The 18,219-nt window shown below is 54.7% G+C and overlaps 8 protein-coding genes across 8 annotated transcripts; 4 read left to right on the plus strand and 4 right to left on the minus strand.

Annotated features, from left to right (window-relative positions):
• Window positions 1-946: 946 nt before the first annotated feature.
• Window positions 947-1,990, plus strand: J3D65DRAFT_554403 (uncharacterized protein; the record flags this gene model as incomplete). The annotated part of the gene is made up of 1 exon (XM_066797180.1): window positions 947-1,990. One exon carries the CDS (start codon window positions 947-949, stop codon window positions 1,988-1,990), a length of 1,044 nt encoding a protein of 347 aa, XP_066654258.1.
• A 119-nt stretch (window positions 1,991-2,109) lies between these two features.
• On the minus strand, window positions 2,110-5,310 carry J3D65DRAFT_626450 (uncharacterized protein). The gene is made up of 4 exons (XM_066800438.1): window positions 4,812-5,310; window positions 3,570-4,746; window positions 2,627-3,521; window positions 2,110-2,558 (listed from the first exon to the last, which is right to left on the minus strand). Exons 1-4 carry the CDS (start codon window positions 4,998-5,000, stop codon window positions 2,396-2,398), a joined length of 2,424 nt encoding a protein of 807 aa, XP_066654259.1. The 5' UTR covers window positions 5,001-5,310; the 3' UTR covers window positions 2,110-2,395.
• A 562-nt stretch (window positions 5,311-5,872) lies between these two features.
• J3D65DRAFT_668325 (putative glutathione transferase) lies at window positions 5,873-8,152 on the minus strand (the record flags this gene model as incomplete). The annotated part of the gene is made up of 8 exons (XM_066803110.1): window positions 5,873-5,934; window positions 5,994-6,339; window positions 6,390-6,470; window positions 6,596-6,695; window positions 6,753-6,871; window positions 7,249-7,801; window positions 7,849-8,034; window positions 8,088-8,152. The coding sequence occupies 8 exons, from the start codon at window positions 8,150-8,152 to the stop codon at window positions 5,873-5,875; spliced, it is 1,512 nt and encodes a 503-aa protein (XP_066654260.1).
• Window positions 8,153-8,609: 457 nt separating this feature from the next.
• Window positions 8,610-10,555, minus strand: J3D65DRAFT_626463 (P-loop containing nucleoside triphosphate hydrolase protein). Its single transcript, XM_066800439.1, has 4 exons — window positions 10,232-10,555; window positions 9,613-10,170; window positions 9,021-9,402; window positions 8,610-8,973 (listed from the first exon to the last, which is right to left on the minus strand). The coding sequence occupies exons 1-4, from the start codon at window positions 10,304-10,306 to the stop codon at window positions 8,804-8,806; spliced, it is 1,185 nt and encodes a 394-aa protein (XP_066654261.1). The 5' UTR covers window positions 10,307-10,555; the 3' UTR covers window positions 8,610-8,803.
• A 185-nt stretch (window positions 10,556-10,740) lies between these two features.
• Window positions 10,741-12,398, plus strand: J3D65DRAFT_626465 (PPPDE putative peptidase domain-containing protein). Its single transcript, XM_066800440.1, has 4 exons — window positions 10,741-11,060; window positions 11,166-11,296; window positions 11,352-11,448; window positions 11,498-12,398. Exons 1-4 carry the CDS (start codon window positions 10,953-10,955, stop codon window positions 12,005-12,007), a joined length of 846 nt encoding a protein of 281 aa, XP_066654262.1. The 5' UTR covers window positions 10,741-10,952; the 3' UTR covers window positions 12,008-12,398.
• Window positions 12,269-13,190, minus strand: J3D65DRAFT_626467 (mitochondrial 37S ribosomal protein uS11m). Its single transcript, XM_066800441.1, has one exon. The coding sequence runs from the start codon at window positions 13,171-13,173 to the stop codon at window positions 12,484-12,486; it is 690 nt and encodes a 229-aa protein (XP_066654263.1). The 5' UTR covers window positions 13,174-13,190; the 3' UTR covers window positions 12,269-12,483.
• Window positions 13,191-13,419: 229 nt separating this feature from the next.
• Window positions 13,420-15,097, plus strand: J3D65DRAFT_554410 (mitochondrial inner membrane translocase subunit TIM44; the record flags this gene model as incomplete). The annotated part of the gene is made up of 2 exons (XM_066797182.1): window positions 13,420-14,366; window positions 14,422-15,097. The coding sequence occupies 2 exons, from the start codon at window positions 13,420-13,422 to the stop codon at window positions 15,095-15,097; spliced, it is 1,623 nt and encodes a 540-aa protein (XP_066654264.1).
• Window positions 15,098-15,949: 852 nt separating this feature from the next.
• On the plus strand, window positions 15,950-17,599 carry J3D65DRAFT_603651 (flavoprotein subunit of succinate dehydrogenase/fumarate reductase; the record flags this gene model as incomplete). The annotated part of the gene is made up of 1 exon (XM_066798226.1): window positions 15,950-17,599. The coding sequence occupies one exon, from the start codon at window positions 15,950-15,952 to the stop codon at window positions 17,597-17,599; it is 1,650 nt and encodes a 549-aa protein (XP_066654265.1).
• Between the last annotated feature and the right edge of the window lie 620 nt (window positions 17,600-18,219).

Here is an 18,219-nt window from a genome sequence, read left to right on the forward strand (position 1 = left end):
TGTCACTTGGTGAGCGTGAGACGTAGGGTGGCAGAGCGAGGTTGGATGCCGGTTTGTCGGAGTCGCTGCGGCCGCTGGATGGAGGTCAAAGCTACCAAAATGGTGGGTTGAGGCAAAGAGAAAGGGGATCAAAAGGAAAGAGAAAAGAGACTACCAGTAGTCTTGGAACAAAATGGAAAGGAAAGGGAAGAAAAAGTCAACACCAAGACCAACTACTGCACGCAGACGGACACAGACGGACGTTGTGTTCTAGCGCGAAGACCACTGGCACCCCCGCGCCACGGGCCGCTGCCAACTATTGGACCCGACTATTTGATTGGCTGCATGCCATGGCACTACACACACCACACACCACACCACATGGCCGACTGACTGAGACAGAGCGTACCAAGGCAGCAGCTGAATGCCGCCTGCCTGCCTGTCTGTCTGTTTGAGGTGCCTGTCGCTCGCTCGCTCAGCCGCGTTCTCCGTCGCCCGTCGCGCAATGCGGCCGAGATTGGTAATCATTATTATGATGTCTTGATGTATGCTGCCGCCGCTGGTTGCACTGACGGCGCGTCGTCGTGCCGAGCGCTGACATGGCGGGGATGTGTATAAGAGGGGAGCTGAAGAAGTAGTCATTGCTCGATTGATCGATTCAGACAGCGCAAGAGGACAAAGAGAAAGGAAAAGAGAAAAGGAAACGCCGCCCCCCGTTCACCCACCTACCCGGTATACGTCCGTCAAAGACTCGAATCAAAGAAACTTGGTTGCCACATCCGGGTCGTCGACGTCATCGCACGACTGGGTCTCTCGCGCCACCACCTGGCAGGAACCTCAGCAGGGAGCAGCAGTATCGTAGCAGTACCTCAGCAGCACACGGCAACGGAAGAAGATCAATTGAGGCTCAGGCTCCAACTCCAACCTTACATACCATACCCTACCTGTTGCCTACACCACCACCACCATGGCCACCACTACCAACAAGAAATACGACAACGTCATCGTCTTCGGGCCCACAGGCGACGTCGGCGGCCACGCCGCCCTCGCTGCCAGCAGCTACGGCGCCAAAGTCTGGCTGGCGATGCGCACGCCCGACAAACCGATCCCAATCCTCGCGCACCTCTCGCCAGACGAAGAGAAGAAGCAGTCCTTCACGCGCATCCACGCCGACCTGACGGACGCAGCCTCGATCCGCGCCGCGGTCCAGCACTCGGGCGCCAAAGCCGCCTACGTGTACCTGGTGCCGACGGCCGACGGGCTGGCCAGCAGCCTCGCCGCCATGCGCGACGCCGGCATCGAGCTCGTCGTGTTCCTGTCTTCGTTCAGCGTGCCGTTCGGCGCCGGGCTCGACGTGCGCGCCGTCGCGCCGCAGAAGCTGATCGCGCGCGCGCACGCCGCCGTCGAGGCGAACCTCGAGGACCTGCGCGTCCCGCACGTCGCGCTGCGCCCGGCCTACTTCGCCAGCAACCCGCTCAACATGGGGCTCGACGCGGCCAGGTTCCCGGCGCTGGAGGCGCACATCTTCAACGGCGCCTTCGAGGTCGATTGCATCGCGCCCGACGACATTGGCCGCGTGGCGGGCGCGCTGCTGGTGGCGCCGCCGCCGGACCTGCTCGACGACAAGGACGCCGCCAACCCCACGGGCGAGAAGGCGGGCAAGAAGGTGTTGTACCTCTGCGGCCCGCAGCTCATCACGCAGGACCGCGTCTTCGAAATCATCCAGGAGGTCAGCGGGCGCGACGTCGCCGTCAAGCACCTGTCGAAGGAGCAGTGGGTCGAGCGCCAGGCGGCCCATGGCATGCCGCAGCCCGTCGCCGCGTACCTGGCCGAGGCCATGGAGAAGGGGTTTACCGATGACCAGTATCGCCGCGACATGTATGACCAGGCGGTTGCGAATGTGAAGGAGGTTACGGGGAGAGACGCTATGTCGTTCGAGGAATATGTCAAGGTGCATTTGGATGAGACGGTTAGCAAGGCGGCGGTGCCCGGGGGTACATTCAGCTCGTAGGTGGCTGATGCAACTTTTGTGTAAGCGGAGTGCGTAGGGACGATGAAAGAAGCAGTGACGAGGGCTTTGACAAACAGACCAAGCCTCGCCGCGGAAGCAAAGGTGATTGAAAAGCAATGGTCCTTTTCTTGCGCTCGGAGCATGAAATATAGGGCGCGAATGGGCAGCGAATGAAGAGACCAATGAATGCTTTGACTCGCTTGCGATCTTAAAATAAACACCAAAACATGACGCCAGGGTACTTGGGATTTCAGCAAAGATGGGAGACAACTCCCTTCTTCCCAAGCTTGACATCGAAAATGCGCCGACCTTCTTCGCCATGAAACGTGAGGGCCAAGTGAGCATAGTTTTGCGGCCCCCTTCCTGAAAAGCGAGCGTTGGGCCTCTCCTTCATACCTTTGCTTTTCAAGAAAACCAGGTATTCCTCAGCTTCTTCGTAAAATCCTTCGCATAACCAAGATTGTCAACGACGGGCCGATATTTCTCGAGTTGCGAGAAAATAAAAGGAGTGAATTCGCCCTCGTAGTTGAAGGCCGATGCTTTCAGCATCCTCACATTCGTTCCAAAACTGGCGAGTCGTCAGCACCACGTACACGCCTTTTGCGCTACCTATCGGACCGGTGCGGAACGACTTACTTGTAATCGATTTGTTCCGTGATGTCGGCCACGGCCGCCTTGCGACCTTCACTCAAGTCGGGCCTCTCCAAGACGAACCCCTCACAGAACGAAAGAAAGTCTTTCTTGATCGAGTACTCCTCCTCTTCCAGCGTGACGAGGACGACGGGTCTGAAGAAGCGTATGATATTGAAAGCCTCTACAATATCCGTCTCATCACCACGGCTCGTGGCCAGAATGTGAGCTCCTGGAGGGCTCGAAACAGCAAAGTCTTTCAGCCAAGTCAAACCCCCTTTTACGTGAGAGCCAGCTTGCGCCGTTCTGCAGCGATCGAGACCGTCAAGAACGATGAAGACCTCATCATCGACTGCGTGGACCATTTCCCAAAAGGTGTCGCAGAGCATGTCGACGCTAGGTTGCACGGCACCCTTGTGGCAGGACAAGAAGAGCTGTTGCAGAGGCGCTTGGGATGCCAGACTGAGTTTGTAAAGTTGCAGGACGAGCGAGCGCATCATCTGCTCGAGTGTCTTTTTTGATGGGTCCTTCGATTTGAAGAAGAAAAAGATGGTAATGGGGGGGATGGACAAGCGTTCTTCGCTCTCATCTGCTGTAGGGAACGCGGTTTGGAGATGTTGGATGATGATGGAACTCAAGACTGTTTTTCCGCACGATTGAGCTCCTCGAAGCCACATGAATGAGCCGCGCTGCTCTTTCCATTCGTCGTATTCGGGGCTATCGAGAAACCAGGAGCCGGTATCCTCGTAGCGCTTGGCGATGGCGTTGTGGTAGTTTGGAGATGGATCCGGGGGAGACAGCCATTTTTGTATGTCCGTCGACTGAATTCTTGAGTCGAGGTCTGTGACACGACTCATGATCTCGTTGTTTCCATTCTTCAAACTCTCAAAGTCCTGAGAGACTCTCGATTGGTTAGCAAAAGAACCCATCACCGATAGACTCTACTCACTTTCAGCCATGGCATCTTGCATCGTTTTCTGCGCCTCGACGATGGTGGGCGCAATACGACAGAGCAAAGCCTTTGCGTATGCAGCTGCAGTCATCGCCGCGTATCCTTGCCACTCCTTGTTCTTGTGAGAGTCCGAATAGTCGCAGATGCCACGGATGACCATGCATGGGTAGTGGTTCATCAGTCCGGCCGCTTCCATTTCAAAGCAAAGGACATTTCTTTCTCTCGCAAGCTTGTCTCTTACTGTGGCGTCTTTCATCAACTGATTTGCCGACGCGATGATACCGTAATGCACCACGGGATCGTCTTTGCGCATCTCTCGACCTGGCCTCGAAACAGAGTTCTCCTCGTCATTGCCACACACATCAGAGCAAAGAGCGTCGCTGTCCGGTCCGCGGTGTGTGTATTCACTTTTGTACAACCGATCTGTAGCCAGGTCTGGCCTCGAAAACTTGTCCCGCAGTCTTTCTTTCCTCTCGAGAATCGCGTCAATGTCCTCCTCAAACGTGTGTCCATCCATCGCGTGATCTGCGCTCAAACCGGTGATCGCGGCTCGAAGCAGATTGGGTGGTTGATTGAGATATCGAGTATTCTGGAACGCTTCGTTTTGGACAGTCTTGCCAAAGTCGTATTGGAACACGCCGCCTTCTTGTCCGTCGCTTTGCGAACTGACGACTACGTCGCCCAGTCGAATGTCGTGCTTCATGCTTGGTGCGCCACCCGCAATGCCCACCATCAGCCCAATCCGGACATTCGCAAACGTGTGGAGTAAATCTGTTGCGACGGTTGCAGCAGAGGTGAGGCCGTATTCTCCGTTGGGCAGGACGGCAATGACGACGTTGTGCTTTCCCATCCGTCCCAGTGTGTAGTCATTTTTATCGTGCGCCGACACGTACTCTGGTCCTTCATGTTTCTCATCCAGGAATTGCTGAGCTGCGATATATTCCGTTTGTATAGCACAGATCCAGCCCACGGTGTATTTGTTCGGATTCGACATGGTAGCCGGGAAGAAAAGAGTTCGAGTTCGAGTCACAAAGGAGACGAATAATTTAGGCAGGACGTTCTCATGAAGCTTGAGTGAAGCTTGAGACGAAAGGAGATATGGCTTCACTTTTCGGGGAAGGGCCGTAGATCGAAGCAAAGGCTGGACGTCAAAACACTGCAGATAAATGCAAACCTGTTACGCGCGTATTCGGTCAGCCCTATTTGTGCCTCGAGTTCTGGGTGCAGTGTTTAACCAACCACTGATCTTGCATCGAGTGTCAAGAGGCAAAGAGCCTCATCTGCAGGCAGACATGTGGTGGCGAAGTTTCTTTCAGCGGCAACTGAGGCCCAGCTGACACAACTATGGCAGACACTGGTTGGCCGCATTCCTGGCTGCTGATGCGATCCGGTCATCCCGACCGCGAGGCTGTAAGAACACATCAGCATCAAGCCAGCAACCACGAGAAGACAGAGCTGTCAAGTAAAACGACGACAGTCTTTGATTGTTGGGGGCCAGCCTTATGCTATGCCTTGCCTGTAAGACTGCTCAGCCTCGGCAAAACCACCACAGAGTGATTGCCACCACGACTCCATGGATTCAGCTGAGTATTGTGGCAGTTCCGAAACAAGATGATAGCATGGAATTCTGCGGAAGAGGCGGGGTACGAGCGGACCGCCTCCTGGCGAAGTCGAAGTCCTTTTTCGCGTTGACGCCGTTTGCGATTTCGACGAGACGACAAGGTGTGGTGGTGTTCTCCTCCCCACCCAGAAGTTCGAAATGTCAAATTTCTCCTCTTACCCACTTGGCAACAGCTCAATGTGCACCTTCTCCTACAAGCCGAGCCGCACGTTCGCTGAACCCAACAAATGTCAGACGGAGCCGTCCAAGATATTCCAAGCCGGCGAATTTGCTTCCTATCAGCAAAACAGTGTCAGAAATTCTTCATGGGCACAATTTATGTACCGATGCTGCTGCAGCCTTGTGCTCTGCATTGTGGCGTCTAATTGCGTAGTGATTCGCCTGCTTCCGACTTGAGAGAAGTTGAGGAAACACGCTGAATTGGTTAGATACAGGGGCCCAATCGAATGTTTTCACATCATTGCCCGTTAAATCCTCAAGAGTCGAAACACTCAATTCATGGGGCATGATTCTGCGACAGATGAGCCGCCTAGAGAAAAGAAGGAGAAATTCTTAGGGGCCAGGCATGGGAATTCCAACCCAGAAGGGCTATGAGAGAAGCAAAATAGACCCCAAACGAAAGGAAACCTTTTCGTCGCACGGCCACCTTTCCTGAACAACCAAGTACCAGACTTAGCATTCAAGGGAGGCCACGTCCAGAGTTGACCGCATTCGCAAGTTGCGAAGTGTTTGGCCGATTCTCTGCAAACCCGAGAGTAAGCAATGCGCTACAAGGCAGAGCTAGTAAGGAGCCAACTCACCAGCATATCTCTGATAACTATCCAGGTACAAGTCTTCCGTACTCAAAGTCGCCTGGACACTGTCATTCTTCTCAATCGCATCCACCAGCTTGCCCCATCGAGAGCCAGGCTCGGGGTCCGGCCAGCTGCGATACGGCTTCAAGACCCGATTCAAGCGGACGATCCAAGGAGCCACCTGGATATCGACGTAGGATATCTCGCTGCCGAGAAAGAAGGGGCCGACGGGGTCTGCCGCATCAACGAGCTTGCTGATTTGGTTCTTGAGCTCCGAGGCATGCTCAATCTGCTTCTCTGGGTCCTGCTCTTGCAGGAAGCGGTAGAAGACGGGGATGACGTGGCGGTTGACCTACTATGATTAGCGGAGGACTCGAATTTGCAGGCGGGTAACTATCGTACGTGATCGCTCCAAAGCCGGCTGTGGGCCCGGGACTTGGCGTCTGGAGGCATCAAAGCTCTTCCCACGTTCAGGTCCTCCAGCTGCTGGACGTTAGCTTGGCACTCGAGCGGAATGGCAGTCAACTTGCGTATTCCATCAGAACGGTGCTTTCGTAACACCCCCAATCCCCGTGGCGCAGAGCAGGAACCAGGCCCCGAGGGTTCACTTCGAGTAGAGACTGCGGCTTCTTGTAGGGATCCACCTCGATGTATTGGTACGGAATCTTCTTGTGCTCCAAAGATATCCACACACGCTGGACAAACGGGCTGACAAGAAACACTATTAGCAAACGGTGTAAATTGGACGGGATCAGAATGTCATACCAGAAGCAACTTCCAAACAGCTTCAAATCATTATCCGACGAGTGCTTTTTGACGGTCTCCAAGGCCTTTCCAGTGGCTTTCGTGTGGTAGCTCTTCTTATCATCTTGTTTTGTTTGGGACTGTTGTTGGTCTTTTGCATCAGCCATTGTACTGGAGCAGTTCACGTAAATCGCGGGATAATTGAAGTGGGGTGATAAGAAGGGTTGGCGAAGAAGACAGAGTTGTGCAGGATGGTTGATGTGCAGAGTCTGAATATGCCAACGACCAAGTTGTGACAGCACTTTGGGAGATGAAAGAAGACGGCAAGACTGATTGATCATGGAGAGCAGGGTCGATTGATGTTGGAATGACGGAAGCCATGGAAGTTGAAGGTGTGATGACGCAATAAGCAGTAGCGCTCACGTGAGCAAAAAGCGGCGGCGGGAATCAAGATGTGTTGTGCAAAAAGTCGTTTCGCATGAAAAGCAAGGATGATGGGAATATCAAAAGTCTGTACCTCGTGTGATCTCTTTTTCGCTTTCTCTTGCTCGCGCATCCATCGCTCCACGCTACTCTTCTTGATCCTGTCACTGTCTTGAAGAGTATGCCGATGTGGACCAGGGTGGCCGTCGACCTTTCCATTCGCTCCATTGCCATTTACACGCTGTATTGTGAATATTTTCCCATGATAGGGCGAAGGGTTCATCATGGGCGCAAAGGGCCATTGCTGACTCTGTGGACCGAGGCCGCCAGTGCCCAGATCGAGAGAGTCGAGGCCAGCGTGATTCGACGACGAAGTATTGATTACCTGCTCAGTCAAGTGGCCAACTGCCTCTGGCGTCGCGGCTCCAGGCTCGTATTCAGTAACCCTGATTTTGACGTCGCACAGATCACGCTCGCGCGCGACGCGTTTGCGTTTCTTTTTGAAAGGGTCATCAGACTTGGGAGTTCCCGAAGGACGTCCTTTTAGACGGCAGTCCATGTAGTGTGAGACAAAGGGTTTGCGTTTGTATCGCTGTGTCGAACGATGTGAATAGATATTGTCCACGTGCGGCCAGTAAGTCTTGTATCTGAAGGGGATGAGGTTAGGCACAACTGAATGGATTCGCCAACATACTGATCTTCGGTCATGACAACGGTCTCATCAAGATGGAAAAGCCTGTGTCGCCATGCTGCGAGCCCTGGGGGATCGGGCACAAGATTGGCGTGGCAGTCCTGACCAGCATCGGCATCAGCATCTTTCCCGGCGGTAGGTTCCGGCTCTTGAATCTGCACTTGGTCAAAGCCTTGCGGTTTCACAAAGCTGTCTAAGACAAGTTGTTGGCTTTGTGTCGGACCGTAGCCGAATTGGCCGACGTTGATCGCTGTTGGTAGAAAGCTTTGCTGATGCAAATTGGAAATGGATTCCACGGGTCGGCCATGTTGGTTGATAAATGCACCGGGTTGGCGAATAGAACGAGGGTCAGAGACTTGGCCAAGAAAGCCTTGCTGAAGCAATGTGTTTTGGTCAGCAGGATGCAAGCCAAACGCACCGGCGGGTGCTGCGAAATTCTGGACAGATCCAAGAGCTTGGTCTTCTTGGGTGTGATGGAAGCTGTGCAGGACCGCAGGCTGCAGCGTTCGGAGGAGAGCGGGCGGTGACTGCTGGGCTGGACTGATGGAATCCATTGCCAGAATTTCTGCCGCTGCTTTAATGCTTCAGCTCGCCGTTGAAATCGTCACGATCCGGCTCCCCATTTTACGCAAAATCGTTTATCCGCGTTAGCCTCTTTCAGCCTCAAAGGACCAAGAGTTCAATGTTGCTTGCACCACGCGTGGGCCACGACTTTCAAGGTAGGCACGGTTGCGTGCTGGACATTTTCAATCATGAGATCATTTCTTGTATTCATTGATTGCATGTTGATAGTTTCACTTTTCGTGATGACCTTCCTTGGTCGTGACCCGCGACGCCATGGCTTTCAAGTGGCATCGTCCGGGGTATAAGCATTTGTCCTCCCTCAACTCCAGCATGTCTCAAACACGAGCTTCATCAACTTCATGTTGCCTTTTCATGGTTCATCTCATAGACTCGGTTACGACTTGGCAGCACCAGCCTTGATGAGGAGGATGTCGCCATCCTCAACGACGTACTCCTTACCCTTGGTCATAACCTTACCCTGGGCCTTGAGGGTGGCTTCGTCACCCAATTCCTTGAGGACATTGAAGTTGTAGACGACTACCTGGATAAAAGTCTTTTCAAAATCTGTCGAACATTAGCGTCGGAACATGTCGATGGCAAAATGTACTTACCAGTGTGAATGACACCGGCAGCCTGCGGCGCCTTGGTGCCGGCACGGATAGTCCATTGCCTGACCTCGTCGGTACCAGTGGTGAAGAACGAGCTCAGGTTCAGGGCCTTGCGCATGGTGGTGATGGTCTTGGGCAGTGCCGACTGGGCTTCAATTTTCTTGCACTCCTCCTGGACCTCAGCCTCCGTCTCAAAACGCGAGAGACGTTCCTCGAGGCAGATGGAGATGGGAATGATTGTGTCGCCAGTGGCGTGCTCCTTGACCCACTCGGCAATCTTGGGGAGATGCTTGTTTTTCTTGCGAATGTAGTCCCTCTCGCTCAAGTTGACAAGGTAGACAACGGGCTTGGCAGTGAGAAGGAAGAGGGTGTTGATCGTCTCGACCTAATGCTTGAATTAGCATTTTGCAGACTTCAAAAGCATAGTCGTTGCAAGGTGGGAAAATGTGTGCTGGATCAGACGGGACGTCTTCTCACAAAGACCTCGAAGCGTTGTATTTGGTGAGGCTTTCGAAGAGCTGGGATTATATCGGGCAGAGCCCTTGTTCATCATGAAAGCAAAAAGCAGAGAAACGGAGGAATTGCGGCGACTTACTTCCTTGGGGGACCATTGACCCTTGCGGACATCCTTGCCAGCCTTCAGGTGCTCGAGAACCTTTTCGACGGTAGCTTGTTCTTCCCTAAGCTTCTTCATCTCCAAGCTCTGGCCACCTCTCCTGGTCTGCTTGACGTAGCCCTCGTGGGCCTTTTCGACAAACTCAATGTCCTTGATACGCAGCTCCTCGCTGATGATGTCCAAGTCACGGATCGGGTCGACGTCACCCTCGACGTGGATGATTTCAGCGTCGTCAAAGCATCTGACGACCTGGAAGATGGCATCGACAGCGCGAATGTGCGACAAGAAGGAGTTACCCAGACCGGCACCGGTCGAGGCACCGCGGGTCAAACCAGCAATGTCATAGATGGTCAAGTGGGCGGGAACCTCAGACTTGGGCTTGTAGTGCTTGCACAGCCAGTCGAAGCGCTCATCGGGCACGATGACGCGAGACTCTTCGGGCTCGATGGTAGCATAGGGAAAGTTGGCCGGGTTACCGAGGTGGCACTTGGTGATGGCCTGGAAGAGCGTAGACTTGCCGACGTTGGCAAGGCCGACCTGAAATCACTGTCAGGGTAAGAACTTTGAACAGCAACGCGGGGTGAGGCTGCCTACATACGATGCCGGACTTGAGGTTGTTGCCGGGCCTGCCCAGCAGCACCTTTTGCTCAGGTTGGGCCTTCTTGGGGGGCATCTTCTTCTTCTTGCTACTCGCGTAGGTGCGGTTGAAGGTGAGGATGAAGCACTGGACGCGGGGTCGACGAGGAATCGAGGAGCGCAGTAGGTTGGGTATCAAGGAATTGAAGAGTTGGCTGGGGGTGGTTGGAGGAATCTTGCCCGAGCGAAGATGGAGACGACTACCAAAAGTCTCTCCGAAGGTGCAGCGGATGAGGGTTGGATGAAAAAGAGTGAAGTGGGATGTTGAGAGGCGGGCCAGCGCAGGGTAAGGAACTGAGGACGCAAAATTCGCTTAGAGGTTCCTTGTCCGTTCCTCCGCTCCGGAGAGCGTCCGCCGGCGAGTCGGAGTCCCGTCGGCCGTCGGGCCAGCCTTACGTCATCGGCTAGTCACGTGCCGGCCCTGAATAACCACCAAGGACTTCCCCGGTCCTGGTGAGCGCTAACCAATGCCGTGAACAGCCTTAGCCTAACCTGGGCCCTGCCTGAGATTCTTACCTACCTGACCTATCCTTTCACCCTACAACAAACAACTAACTGTTCGCGCCCACGCCGACCACCCTCGCTCTCTATGCGGTTGCTGGCCATCGCTGCATCGCCCGCCTAAAATCCTCAGGTCGTGCGCCGCGTCCCACCGAAAGAACCGCCGATCACCTCTCTACGCCATGTCCCAGTCGAAACCCAAGTCGTCGCGCAAGTCGGGCGCTTCGCACCGCTCCACCCTCTCTGTTCAAAAGACGGAAATCAGGATCAACGTCTATGACCTTCTTCCTGTAAGCTGGCCCCGCTGCAGCGCGCCCCATCTATCAATCTACGAGCATCAATGCGCTGCTTTGGCCTTTCCTATTTCAGAAGAACGATCGACTAACTGCTTGCAGCCCGGCAAGGTTTCCTCTGTCCTGTGGACCTTGGGTAGCGGTCTGCTACACTCTGGCGTGGTCATCAAAGACAAAGAGTATGCGTACGGCGGCCATGATCGCCGTGGCATGACAGGAGTCTATTGGACAAGGTCGGCGCTAACCTGCCACCGTCTGCCATCTAAAACAAAACTGACTTTGCTCTAGGCCGCGTGTTGAACCACCCGGTGGAACCTTTAGATGCGAAGTATTGCAAGGCTTCTCATTCCTGTCGGAAGAGGAATTGACGGCTGTCATCAAAGATGCAAGTTTGCCACACCCGCGCTGTTGATCATTGCTGACATTCGCAACAGGCTTCCGAGAAATTCCAAGGCACAGCCTACAACCTTCTCACATTCAACTGCAACCATTTTACGTCGTATCTGTGCGAGGCCTTGACAGCAAAACCTGCGCCTCGCTGGCTCAACCGCGCTGCTGCCATTGGCGTGGCTCTTCCATGTGTCGTACCGCGAGAGTGGATTGCTCCGCCGGACCACGACACAGCAGACGGTGAGCTTCTGTATGAAGACGAGCATGACGAACGCGCGGCCATGCTGCGCGGGAGTCAATCGTCTAGCAATCGAAGTAGTACCCTGCATTTGGCTACCAGTGACTCACAGGACCATCGGGGATACTATACCGACCGAGAGACCAGCCAGGATAGGAGCCGGACCCGGAGCAACACCCCTGGGGGTAGACGCTCAATGACATCGGGATCTTGGAACGGATCAGAAAGAATGCTCGCCAACGGGAGAGATACCAGTGGCCGACCAATGCCACCCAGCGAAATGGCACCAGTTCCAAATAAAGGCCAGGTCCTTTGAGCTCAGTAACCCTCCACCATGATCGGGCTTATACCTCATTTTTTCACCCCAGTCCATCTGGGCCGGAGCATTGTCTGTATACCCTGCTTGTCCCTATTTCCTGTTGGAGAAGACTTCAATCTTGGGCTATGGTGCTTGCGAGACGCCTGTGGATTTCTCGACGAATACCTCGGAGCCACGTCTATACAGCTCCTGACGGACAAGACTGCCGCGGTCTGTACATGAGGAACGAAGAACACGATAGATATGGTGTGGAGCGCCTTGAAGATATGAAGCATTTGCATTTCAGTTTTGAGAGACCGTGCTACAATGGGCAGGAAGTCTGGCGTCTATGATTCGTATTTAGAGACCAATCGTATCATTTGTCGCATCACGCGGCCTTGCTCTGGATAACTTTTTGTGACCGCGCCCAACACCAACAGTTCCATTCTGCGACTCCTCATTGCCCAGCCTCAGAACCTCGACAGCAACAATATTTAACCCAGTCTTCTAGGCTTCTTGCTCCTGGTACCTCCAAACTTCAGCTTGGTGGAGTCCGACACCTTGGCAATCTTTGGCCGAATTGACATTCCCTCACTGCCCATGATGACCTTTCTAACAGCCTCCCTGCCATCGCCAAAACCCCTGAAGACAAGTTCGAGTTCGCGAATCTCCGGCAGCAGACCTCTTTCCTGAATCTGGGTGAGCACCCAAGCACCGAGCTGGTACGCCGCGTCGAAGGAGCTGCGATGGTGCTTGCGGAAACCCAAGTTGCCCGCTGCGACACTGATGATTGGATTGCGGTCCGGCGTGGTGAGGGTGATGTGCGTGTTGTGCTTCGAGCAGACGACGTGCATGTGGTGTGGCTCGGGCGGTTTTTCTTGTCCGAACGTCGATTTCATGAGGCCTGGCTGGTTGAGGCCGCCCCCGACGACCATTTGCATGTACTTGGCAGAGTCATGCGGCGGACGTGGTATGTCGGTTTTGAGATTGCCTATATTGAGTAGGGTCTGGGCCTGATCGAATTCGTTTCCGGAGTCGCGGGATTGCAGCGCGCGAGCGGTTGTGGAAAGTTGTTTGTGGCCTGAGAGAGGGTTCGTGGTGGCCTTCGACATGCGGCATACCGAGGGCGTTGCTCGGCTGAGGCGATTGAAGACCCGCAGGCCTTCTCGTCGTGTTGATTGCATGGTGCAGGGCGTTGATTGAAGAGTTGAGTCGCAATGGATTGGAGTGCATGCGACTGGTCGAGCGCGCCGCTGTCGGCAAATATTCGGCCAGCTAGGGCAAGGTTTAGTTTTACTTCACCTCCGGCCTTTGCGACGACATCGTACAACTTTGAACGCCGCTCAACAAATACCTACTTTGCTCTCTTCTACCGCTCTTCGGAGTTCTTGCGTCTCCCTAACCCTCAGTTCCATCCCAGCGCTACCAGTATGAAGGCGTTTGCCGGCAGCGCCGTCGGCGCGCGGGTTGGAGGGTTTGCCCGCGGTTCACGGCCGGCTTCATCACAAATTTCAGCTTATACCCGGGCTGCGTCTCGTCGACAGCTATCCTCTGCCGTCTCCTCATCGCAGCGTCCTAGCTTGTCACGCCAATCTCCAATTCCTTCCTCGATACCCTTTCTCCGATCCCACCTCGAGCCACAAGACATCCTCCTACGATCATCTGCCCTCTACGCAAGACACTTCCATGCAGGCTCTCAACTGAGCCAAGAGCAAAAAACAAAGGAGTCAGCCTCGTCATCTGAAGAGAGCGCCAAGGCGGAAGATCCAAAGGACGAGAAGAAGGAGAGCTCCGAGGGTGGCGAGAAGAAAGCCGAGGGCGAAGGCGAGGGCGAAGGCGAAGAGTCAGATAAGAAGAAGAAGGACGATGCTCCTCCACCTCCACCTCCGCCACATGGCGACAAGACGCCCTGGCAGGTCTTCACGGAAACTCTCAAGACCGAATTCAAGGCCTCGAAGGAGTGGAACGATTCGACAAAGCAACTTGCCGCTGGCGTCGAAGACTTTACTCAAAACGAGAACGTTAAGCGTGCCCGCACGGCCTACTCCAAGGCTACCGAAACCGCCTCCAGCACGACTGCAAAGGTCCTGAAGACTACGGGATCTGCGATTGGACAAAGTGCGGCATGGACGTGGGACACTGTTCCCGTCAAGGTCATTCGCAAAGGTGCGAATGCTACGGGCAAGGGTCTGGAGAAGATCACCAGGCCTGTGAGGGAAACTGAGGCATACAAGAACGTCAAAGACGTGATCGATGACGGAAGCTCTTCAAGATACGGTGGATGGGTGGAGAAGGAGGAGAGACGGAAGAAGAGGGAAGAGCGTGAGCGCAAGAGCGGAAATCCAAGGACGTTGGAGAAGATGGAGGAAGATCCCGAGTGCGTATCTCTGAGTCTGGTCGAAGTTGGGACAATGGAGCTAACTGGATAACAGTGCGGGAACCAACGTCACCCTCCACAAGGATGCTGCCTGGAAAGAATCCTGGCGGGACTTCCGTGAAAACAGCCGTCTTATGCAATCCGTCTTCGCCATGAAGTCCACGTACCGCGATTCCGAGAACCCTCTGATCAGCACCGCCCGCTCCATTTCCGACAGCATCGCTGGTTTCTTTGCCGAGAACGAGACGGCAATGGTCATCAAGAAGTTCAAGGAAATGGACCCTACCTTCCAGCTTGAGCCTTTCCTGACGGAGATGCGCGAGTACATTCTTCCTGAAGTCTTGGATGCTTACGTCAAGGGCGACATTGAGGTCCTCAAGCTCTGGCTGAGCGCGGCTCAGTACCAAGTTTACGCTGCTCTGATGCAGCAATACACCACCGCTGGCATGAAGTCGGACGGCCGAATTCTCGACATCCGCAACGTAGAGATCTTGAATGCACGCCTGCTGGACCCGGGTGAGATTCCTGTTTTCATCGTCACCTGCAGGACTCAAGAAGTCCACACTTTCAAGAACGCCAAGACGGGCGAGCTTGCTGCTGGCATGGAGGACAAGGTCCAGCAAGTCACGTATGCCATTGGTGTCACGAGGATCCCGGAGGATGTGAACAACCCCGAGACCCGCGGATGGCGGTTGATTGAGCTTCAGAAGAGCGCCAGGGAGTACATCTAAGCATGCAAGCGGGCCGAAAACAACTCCGTGGTTTCTCTCTATTCCTGCTTCTCGACGAGGCCGACGCCGAGCCATTTCAGCGACTCTGCTCTTCTTCTCTGCTCAAATTCGAATCTAGGTGCTTTATGACGCCTCTCGACCCGAGTTGGCGTCCTGTGTCGGCGACGAAGCATTTTTCCGGCGTATGAAAAACAAAAGTCGTTTGTACCATATACCAAGCGCCCCTTCTTCTTTTTCACGTTTCCTGCGGCCGGTATAGACGTGTGGACGGATTTCATTCAATGTTATGATGGCGCAGGAAAAGCGCTCCACTCACCCCACTCATGTACAGTATTACTGGTTGGACTTTTGGACTTTTTCGCCGTAGGGGGGACTTGGTCCTTGCGGAAAGGTGGCACTTTGATGAGTAATTACCTTTGAAAGTCTCATGTTCATGATGTGTCGTTCTCTCGCTTTTTGCACTGTACTCTGGAAGCTCCACGTTCAATGTATACTGACCCTTCTCTTGTAGAATCCAAAACGCAGCTCCGCAGACAGACAAGCCTTTGTTCATGATGTGGGCTACAAGATACCTCTCCTCGGACAAGGAATGCCGGGAAAGAGATTTTCGACACCTGGGTCCCAGTCTATTCCGTGGGCATTGCTGCTGTTAGTGAACGACCCTGGATGACGTACAGTGCGGGGCCCCGCAGCCGAGTCGGCAAGCCGAACGGGTAGATCGGCATCTTTGTCCCAACACCTCACCTTCAACACCCGTTGACAGCAAGGATTACATCCATATCAATCTCTCTTGAAATTGGCCATGCCTTTCCTGCAGTACCCTCTCTCCGACCATCTCAATCGACCTCCATGATGACACTCCCATCAAGTTGCGCCGTCTTGGTTGTCGGAACCGGCAACGCCGGTCTGAGCGCCGCCATCTCTGCTGCTAAACATTTACACTCCACACTTCCCTCTTCAGAAAAGCAACGTATTCTCGTCATCGACAAGTGTCCGGCCACATGGGCTGGTGGCAACACGTACTTCACTGCAGGCGCGTACCGCACTGCGCACGCGGGCCTCGAAGCGCTGCTGCCCATCGTCAACAACGTGGCACACTCTTCGAAGAAGATTATTCCCAGACACAATGCATCCTCAAGTGCCTCCACCGTCCCACCAGATGCTTCCCAGATTGACCTGCCTCCTTACTCTGCAGGAGCTTTTCATGCAGACCTCATGCGGGTAACGCAGGGCCGCTGCGACCAAGATCTCGCCCGCATACTCGTCTCAGACAGCTGGCCCGCAGTCTGGTGGCTCGAAGACCTCGGCGTGCACTTCCAGCTCAGCTATAACCGCCAAGCCTATCTCGTCGACGGCCGCCACAAGTTCTGGGGCGGGCTGGCCTTGAAAACGGAGGATGGAGGAAAGGGACTGGTGCAGGACCTCCTGGGCGCGGCGGAGAGACACGGCGTCGAAATCGTGTACGAAGCCGCGCTGCAACGGTTGGTGAAGGATGAGAAAACCGGCGCTGTGTTAGGCGCTGTCGTCAGGTTCGAGGGCCGCGATGTCCTCGTTAACGCGGGCGCCGTCATTCTCGCCGCCGGTGGGTTCGAAGCAAATCCGCGCATGCGAGCGCAGTACCTCGGGCCTGGATGGGACCTCGCCCTCGTACGGGGGACGCCCTACAACACCGGCGAAGGCCTCGAAATCGCCATGCGCGACGCGGACGCGAAGCAGGCCGGCAACTGGTCTGGCTGCCATTCGGTGGCATGGGACGCACACGCGCCGCCTAATGGCGGCGACCGCGCCGTTACGAACGAGTTCACCAAGTCGGGGTATCCGCTGGGCATCATGGTGAACGTCGAAGGCAAGCGGTTCGTGGACGAAGGCGTTGATTTTAGAAACTACACGTACGCTCGGTTTGGCAGGGCGATTTTGAACCAGCCCGGGGGCGTGGCGTTCCAGGTCTGGGATGCTAGGACTTCTGCGTTGTTGAGAGGTGAAGAGTATCGGGATGAGGTTGTCAAGAAGATCACGTCAGGCTCGCGGGAGGAGTTGGCGGCGAAATGTCAGGAAGACGGCTTATCCAGCATCGACAGCTTTTTGCGGACGGTAGAACGCTACAACGACGCGGTGTACGCTCACCGCAAGACTCACCCGCATCTCTCATTCAACCCCGCTGTCAAGGACGGCCTATCTACCCGACCAGGCGCTCTGGACATTCCAAAATCGAACTGGGCGCTCCCGTTAGACAAACCGCCTTTCCTGGCTGTCAAGGTCGGCTGTGGAATTACCTTCACGTTTGGTGGGTTGTCAGTGGACCCAGAGACGGCGGCCGTCATCTCGACCGCGGAATCAAAGCCCATGGAGGGTCTTTACGCCATTGGTGAGATGCTCGGTGGTCTCTACTACGGCAACTATCCGGGCGGCAGCGGATTGACCGCTGGCACTGTCTGGGGGAGAAGAGCTGGGGAAGACGCGGCTCGTAGGGCGGTCAAGAAATCTACTGGAGCGAAACTTTGAAGAAGACGAGGGTAGTGAGACCAATCTTTCATTTTCGCAGTGTATAGTCGAAGAACTCGTCAGCCTGGTGCCGCGGTTTGGTCTATCACATGGATAGCGAACCCCGAGTCTCGCTCCCTTTGTTGATGCCAGGTCCTCTCGTTTCCTTGTGTAAACGGCGAACATCAACCTTGCCACCCGCCTCCCCTCTCCCTGGCCACAATACAGAAGTCCTTGCTTCAACTTTACCGAGGGTCAACTAGGATTACAGGAGAATCGACAAGTATGAACAGTGGTATCGCAGATCATCGTCCTTCGTTCCATGGAAATTTGAAATGGAAGGCAGAAGCATCCGTTAACTGGCCGAATACTGAATACCTCTCTACCTCCTTCCGACCCGTTCGGTGTCCAATTCGGTCCCAGCGTTTCCAATCGATCCTGAAAGGCGGTCGCAGCCACAACGTCCCCAGAAGCCAAGTACTCCCTTTCCTTGACCTTCCCGTGGATGATCAAATCTGCGCCCTACTGAGGATTGGAAGAAACTCCCTTCGCAGGACCTGGGCCAAGTTCCGGCGTGGAATTCTTCAGCCACGGTCGGATTGTCCCATTGTAATGGGCCATTATGGCTTCTTCGTCAAAAG

Source organism: Phyllosticta citribraziliensis, assembly GCF_038025025.1.
Source record: "Phyllosticta citribraziliensis strain CPC 17464 chromosome Unknown J3D65scaffold_7, whole genome shotgun sequence".
Classification (NCBI taxonomy): domain Eukaryota; kingdom Fungi; phylum Ascomycota; class Dothideomycetes; order Botryosphaeriales; family Phyllostictaceae; genus Phyllosticta; species Phyllosticta citribraziliensis.

Excerpts from the sequence above, each read along its gene's own strand:
- J3D65DRAFT_626450 (XM_066800438.1), bottom strand. The coding sequence starts at position 5,000 with ATGCTGATGTGTTCTTACAGCCTCGCGGTCGGGATGACCGGATCGCAT. Across the intron at positions 4,747-4,811 it reads CACTCGATGCAAGATCAGTG|GTTTGCATTTATCTGCAGTG; the intron begins GTTGGTTAAACA and ends CGCGCGTAACAG. Across the intron at positions 2,559-2,626 it reads ACGGAACAAATCGATTACAA|TTTTGGAACGAATGTGAGGA; the intron begins GTAAGTCGTTCC and ends ACGACTCGCCAG.
- J3D65DRAFT_626463 (XM_066800439.1), bottom strand. The coding sequence starts at position 10,306 with ATGCCCCCCAAGAAGGCCCAACCTGAGCAAAAGGTGCTGCTGGGCAGG. Across the intron at positions 10,171-10,231 it reads ACAACCTCAAGTCCGGCATC|GTCGGCCTTGCCAACGTCGG; the intron begins GTATGTAGGCAG and ends CAGTGATTTCAG. Across the intron at positions 9,403-9,612 it reads GTCAATGGTCCCCCAAGGAA|GTCGAGACGATCAACACCCT; the intron begins GTAAGTCGCCGC and ends TTCAAGCATTAG.
- J3D65DRAFT_626465 (XM_066800440.1), top strand. The coding sequence starts at position 10,953 with ATGTCCCAGTCGAAACCCAAGTCGTCGCGCAAGTCGGGCGCTTCGCAC. Across the intron at positions 11,297-11,351 it reads ACAGGAGTCTATTGGACAAG|GCCGCGTGTTGAACCACCCG; the intron begins GTCGGCGCTAAC and ends ACTTTGCTCTAG. Across the intron at positions 11,449-11,497 it reads TGACGGCTGTCATCAAAGAT|GCTTCCGAGAAATTCCAAGG; the intron begins GCAAGTTTGCCA and ends CATTCGCAACAG.
- J3D65DRAFT_626467 (XM_066800441.1), bottom strand. The coding sequence starts at position 13,173 with ATGCAATCAACACGACGAGAAGGCCTGCGGGTCTTCAATCGCCTCAGC.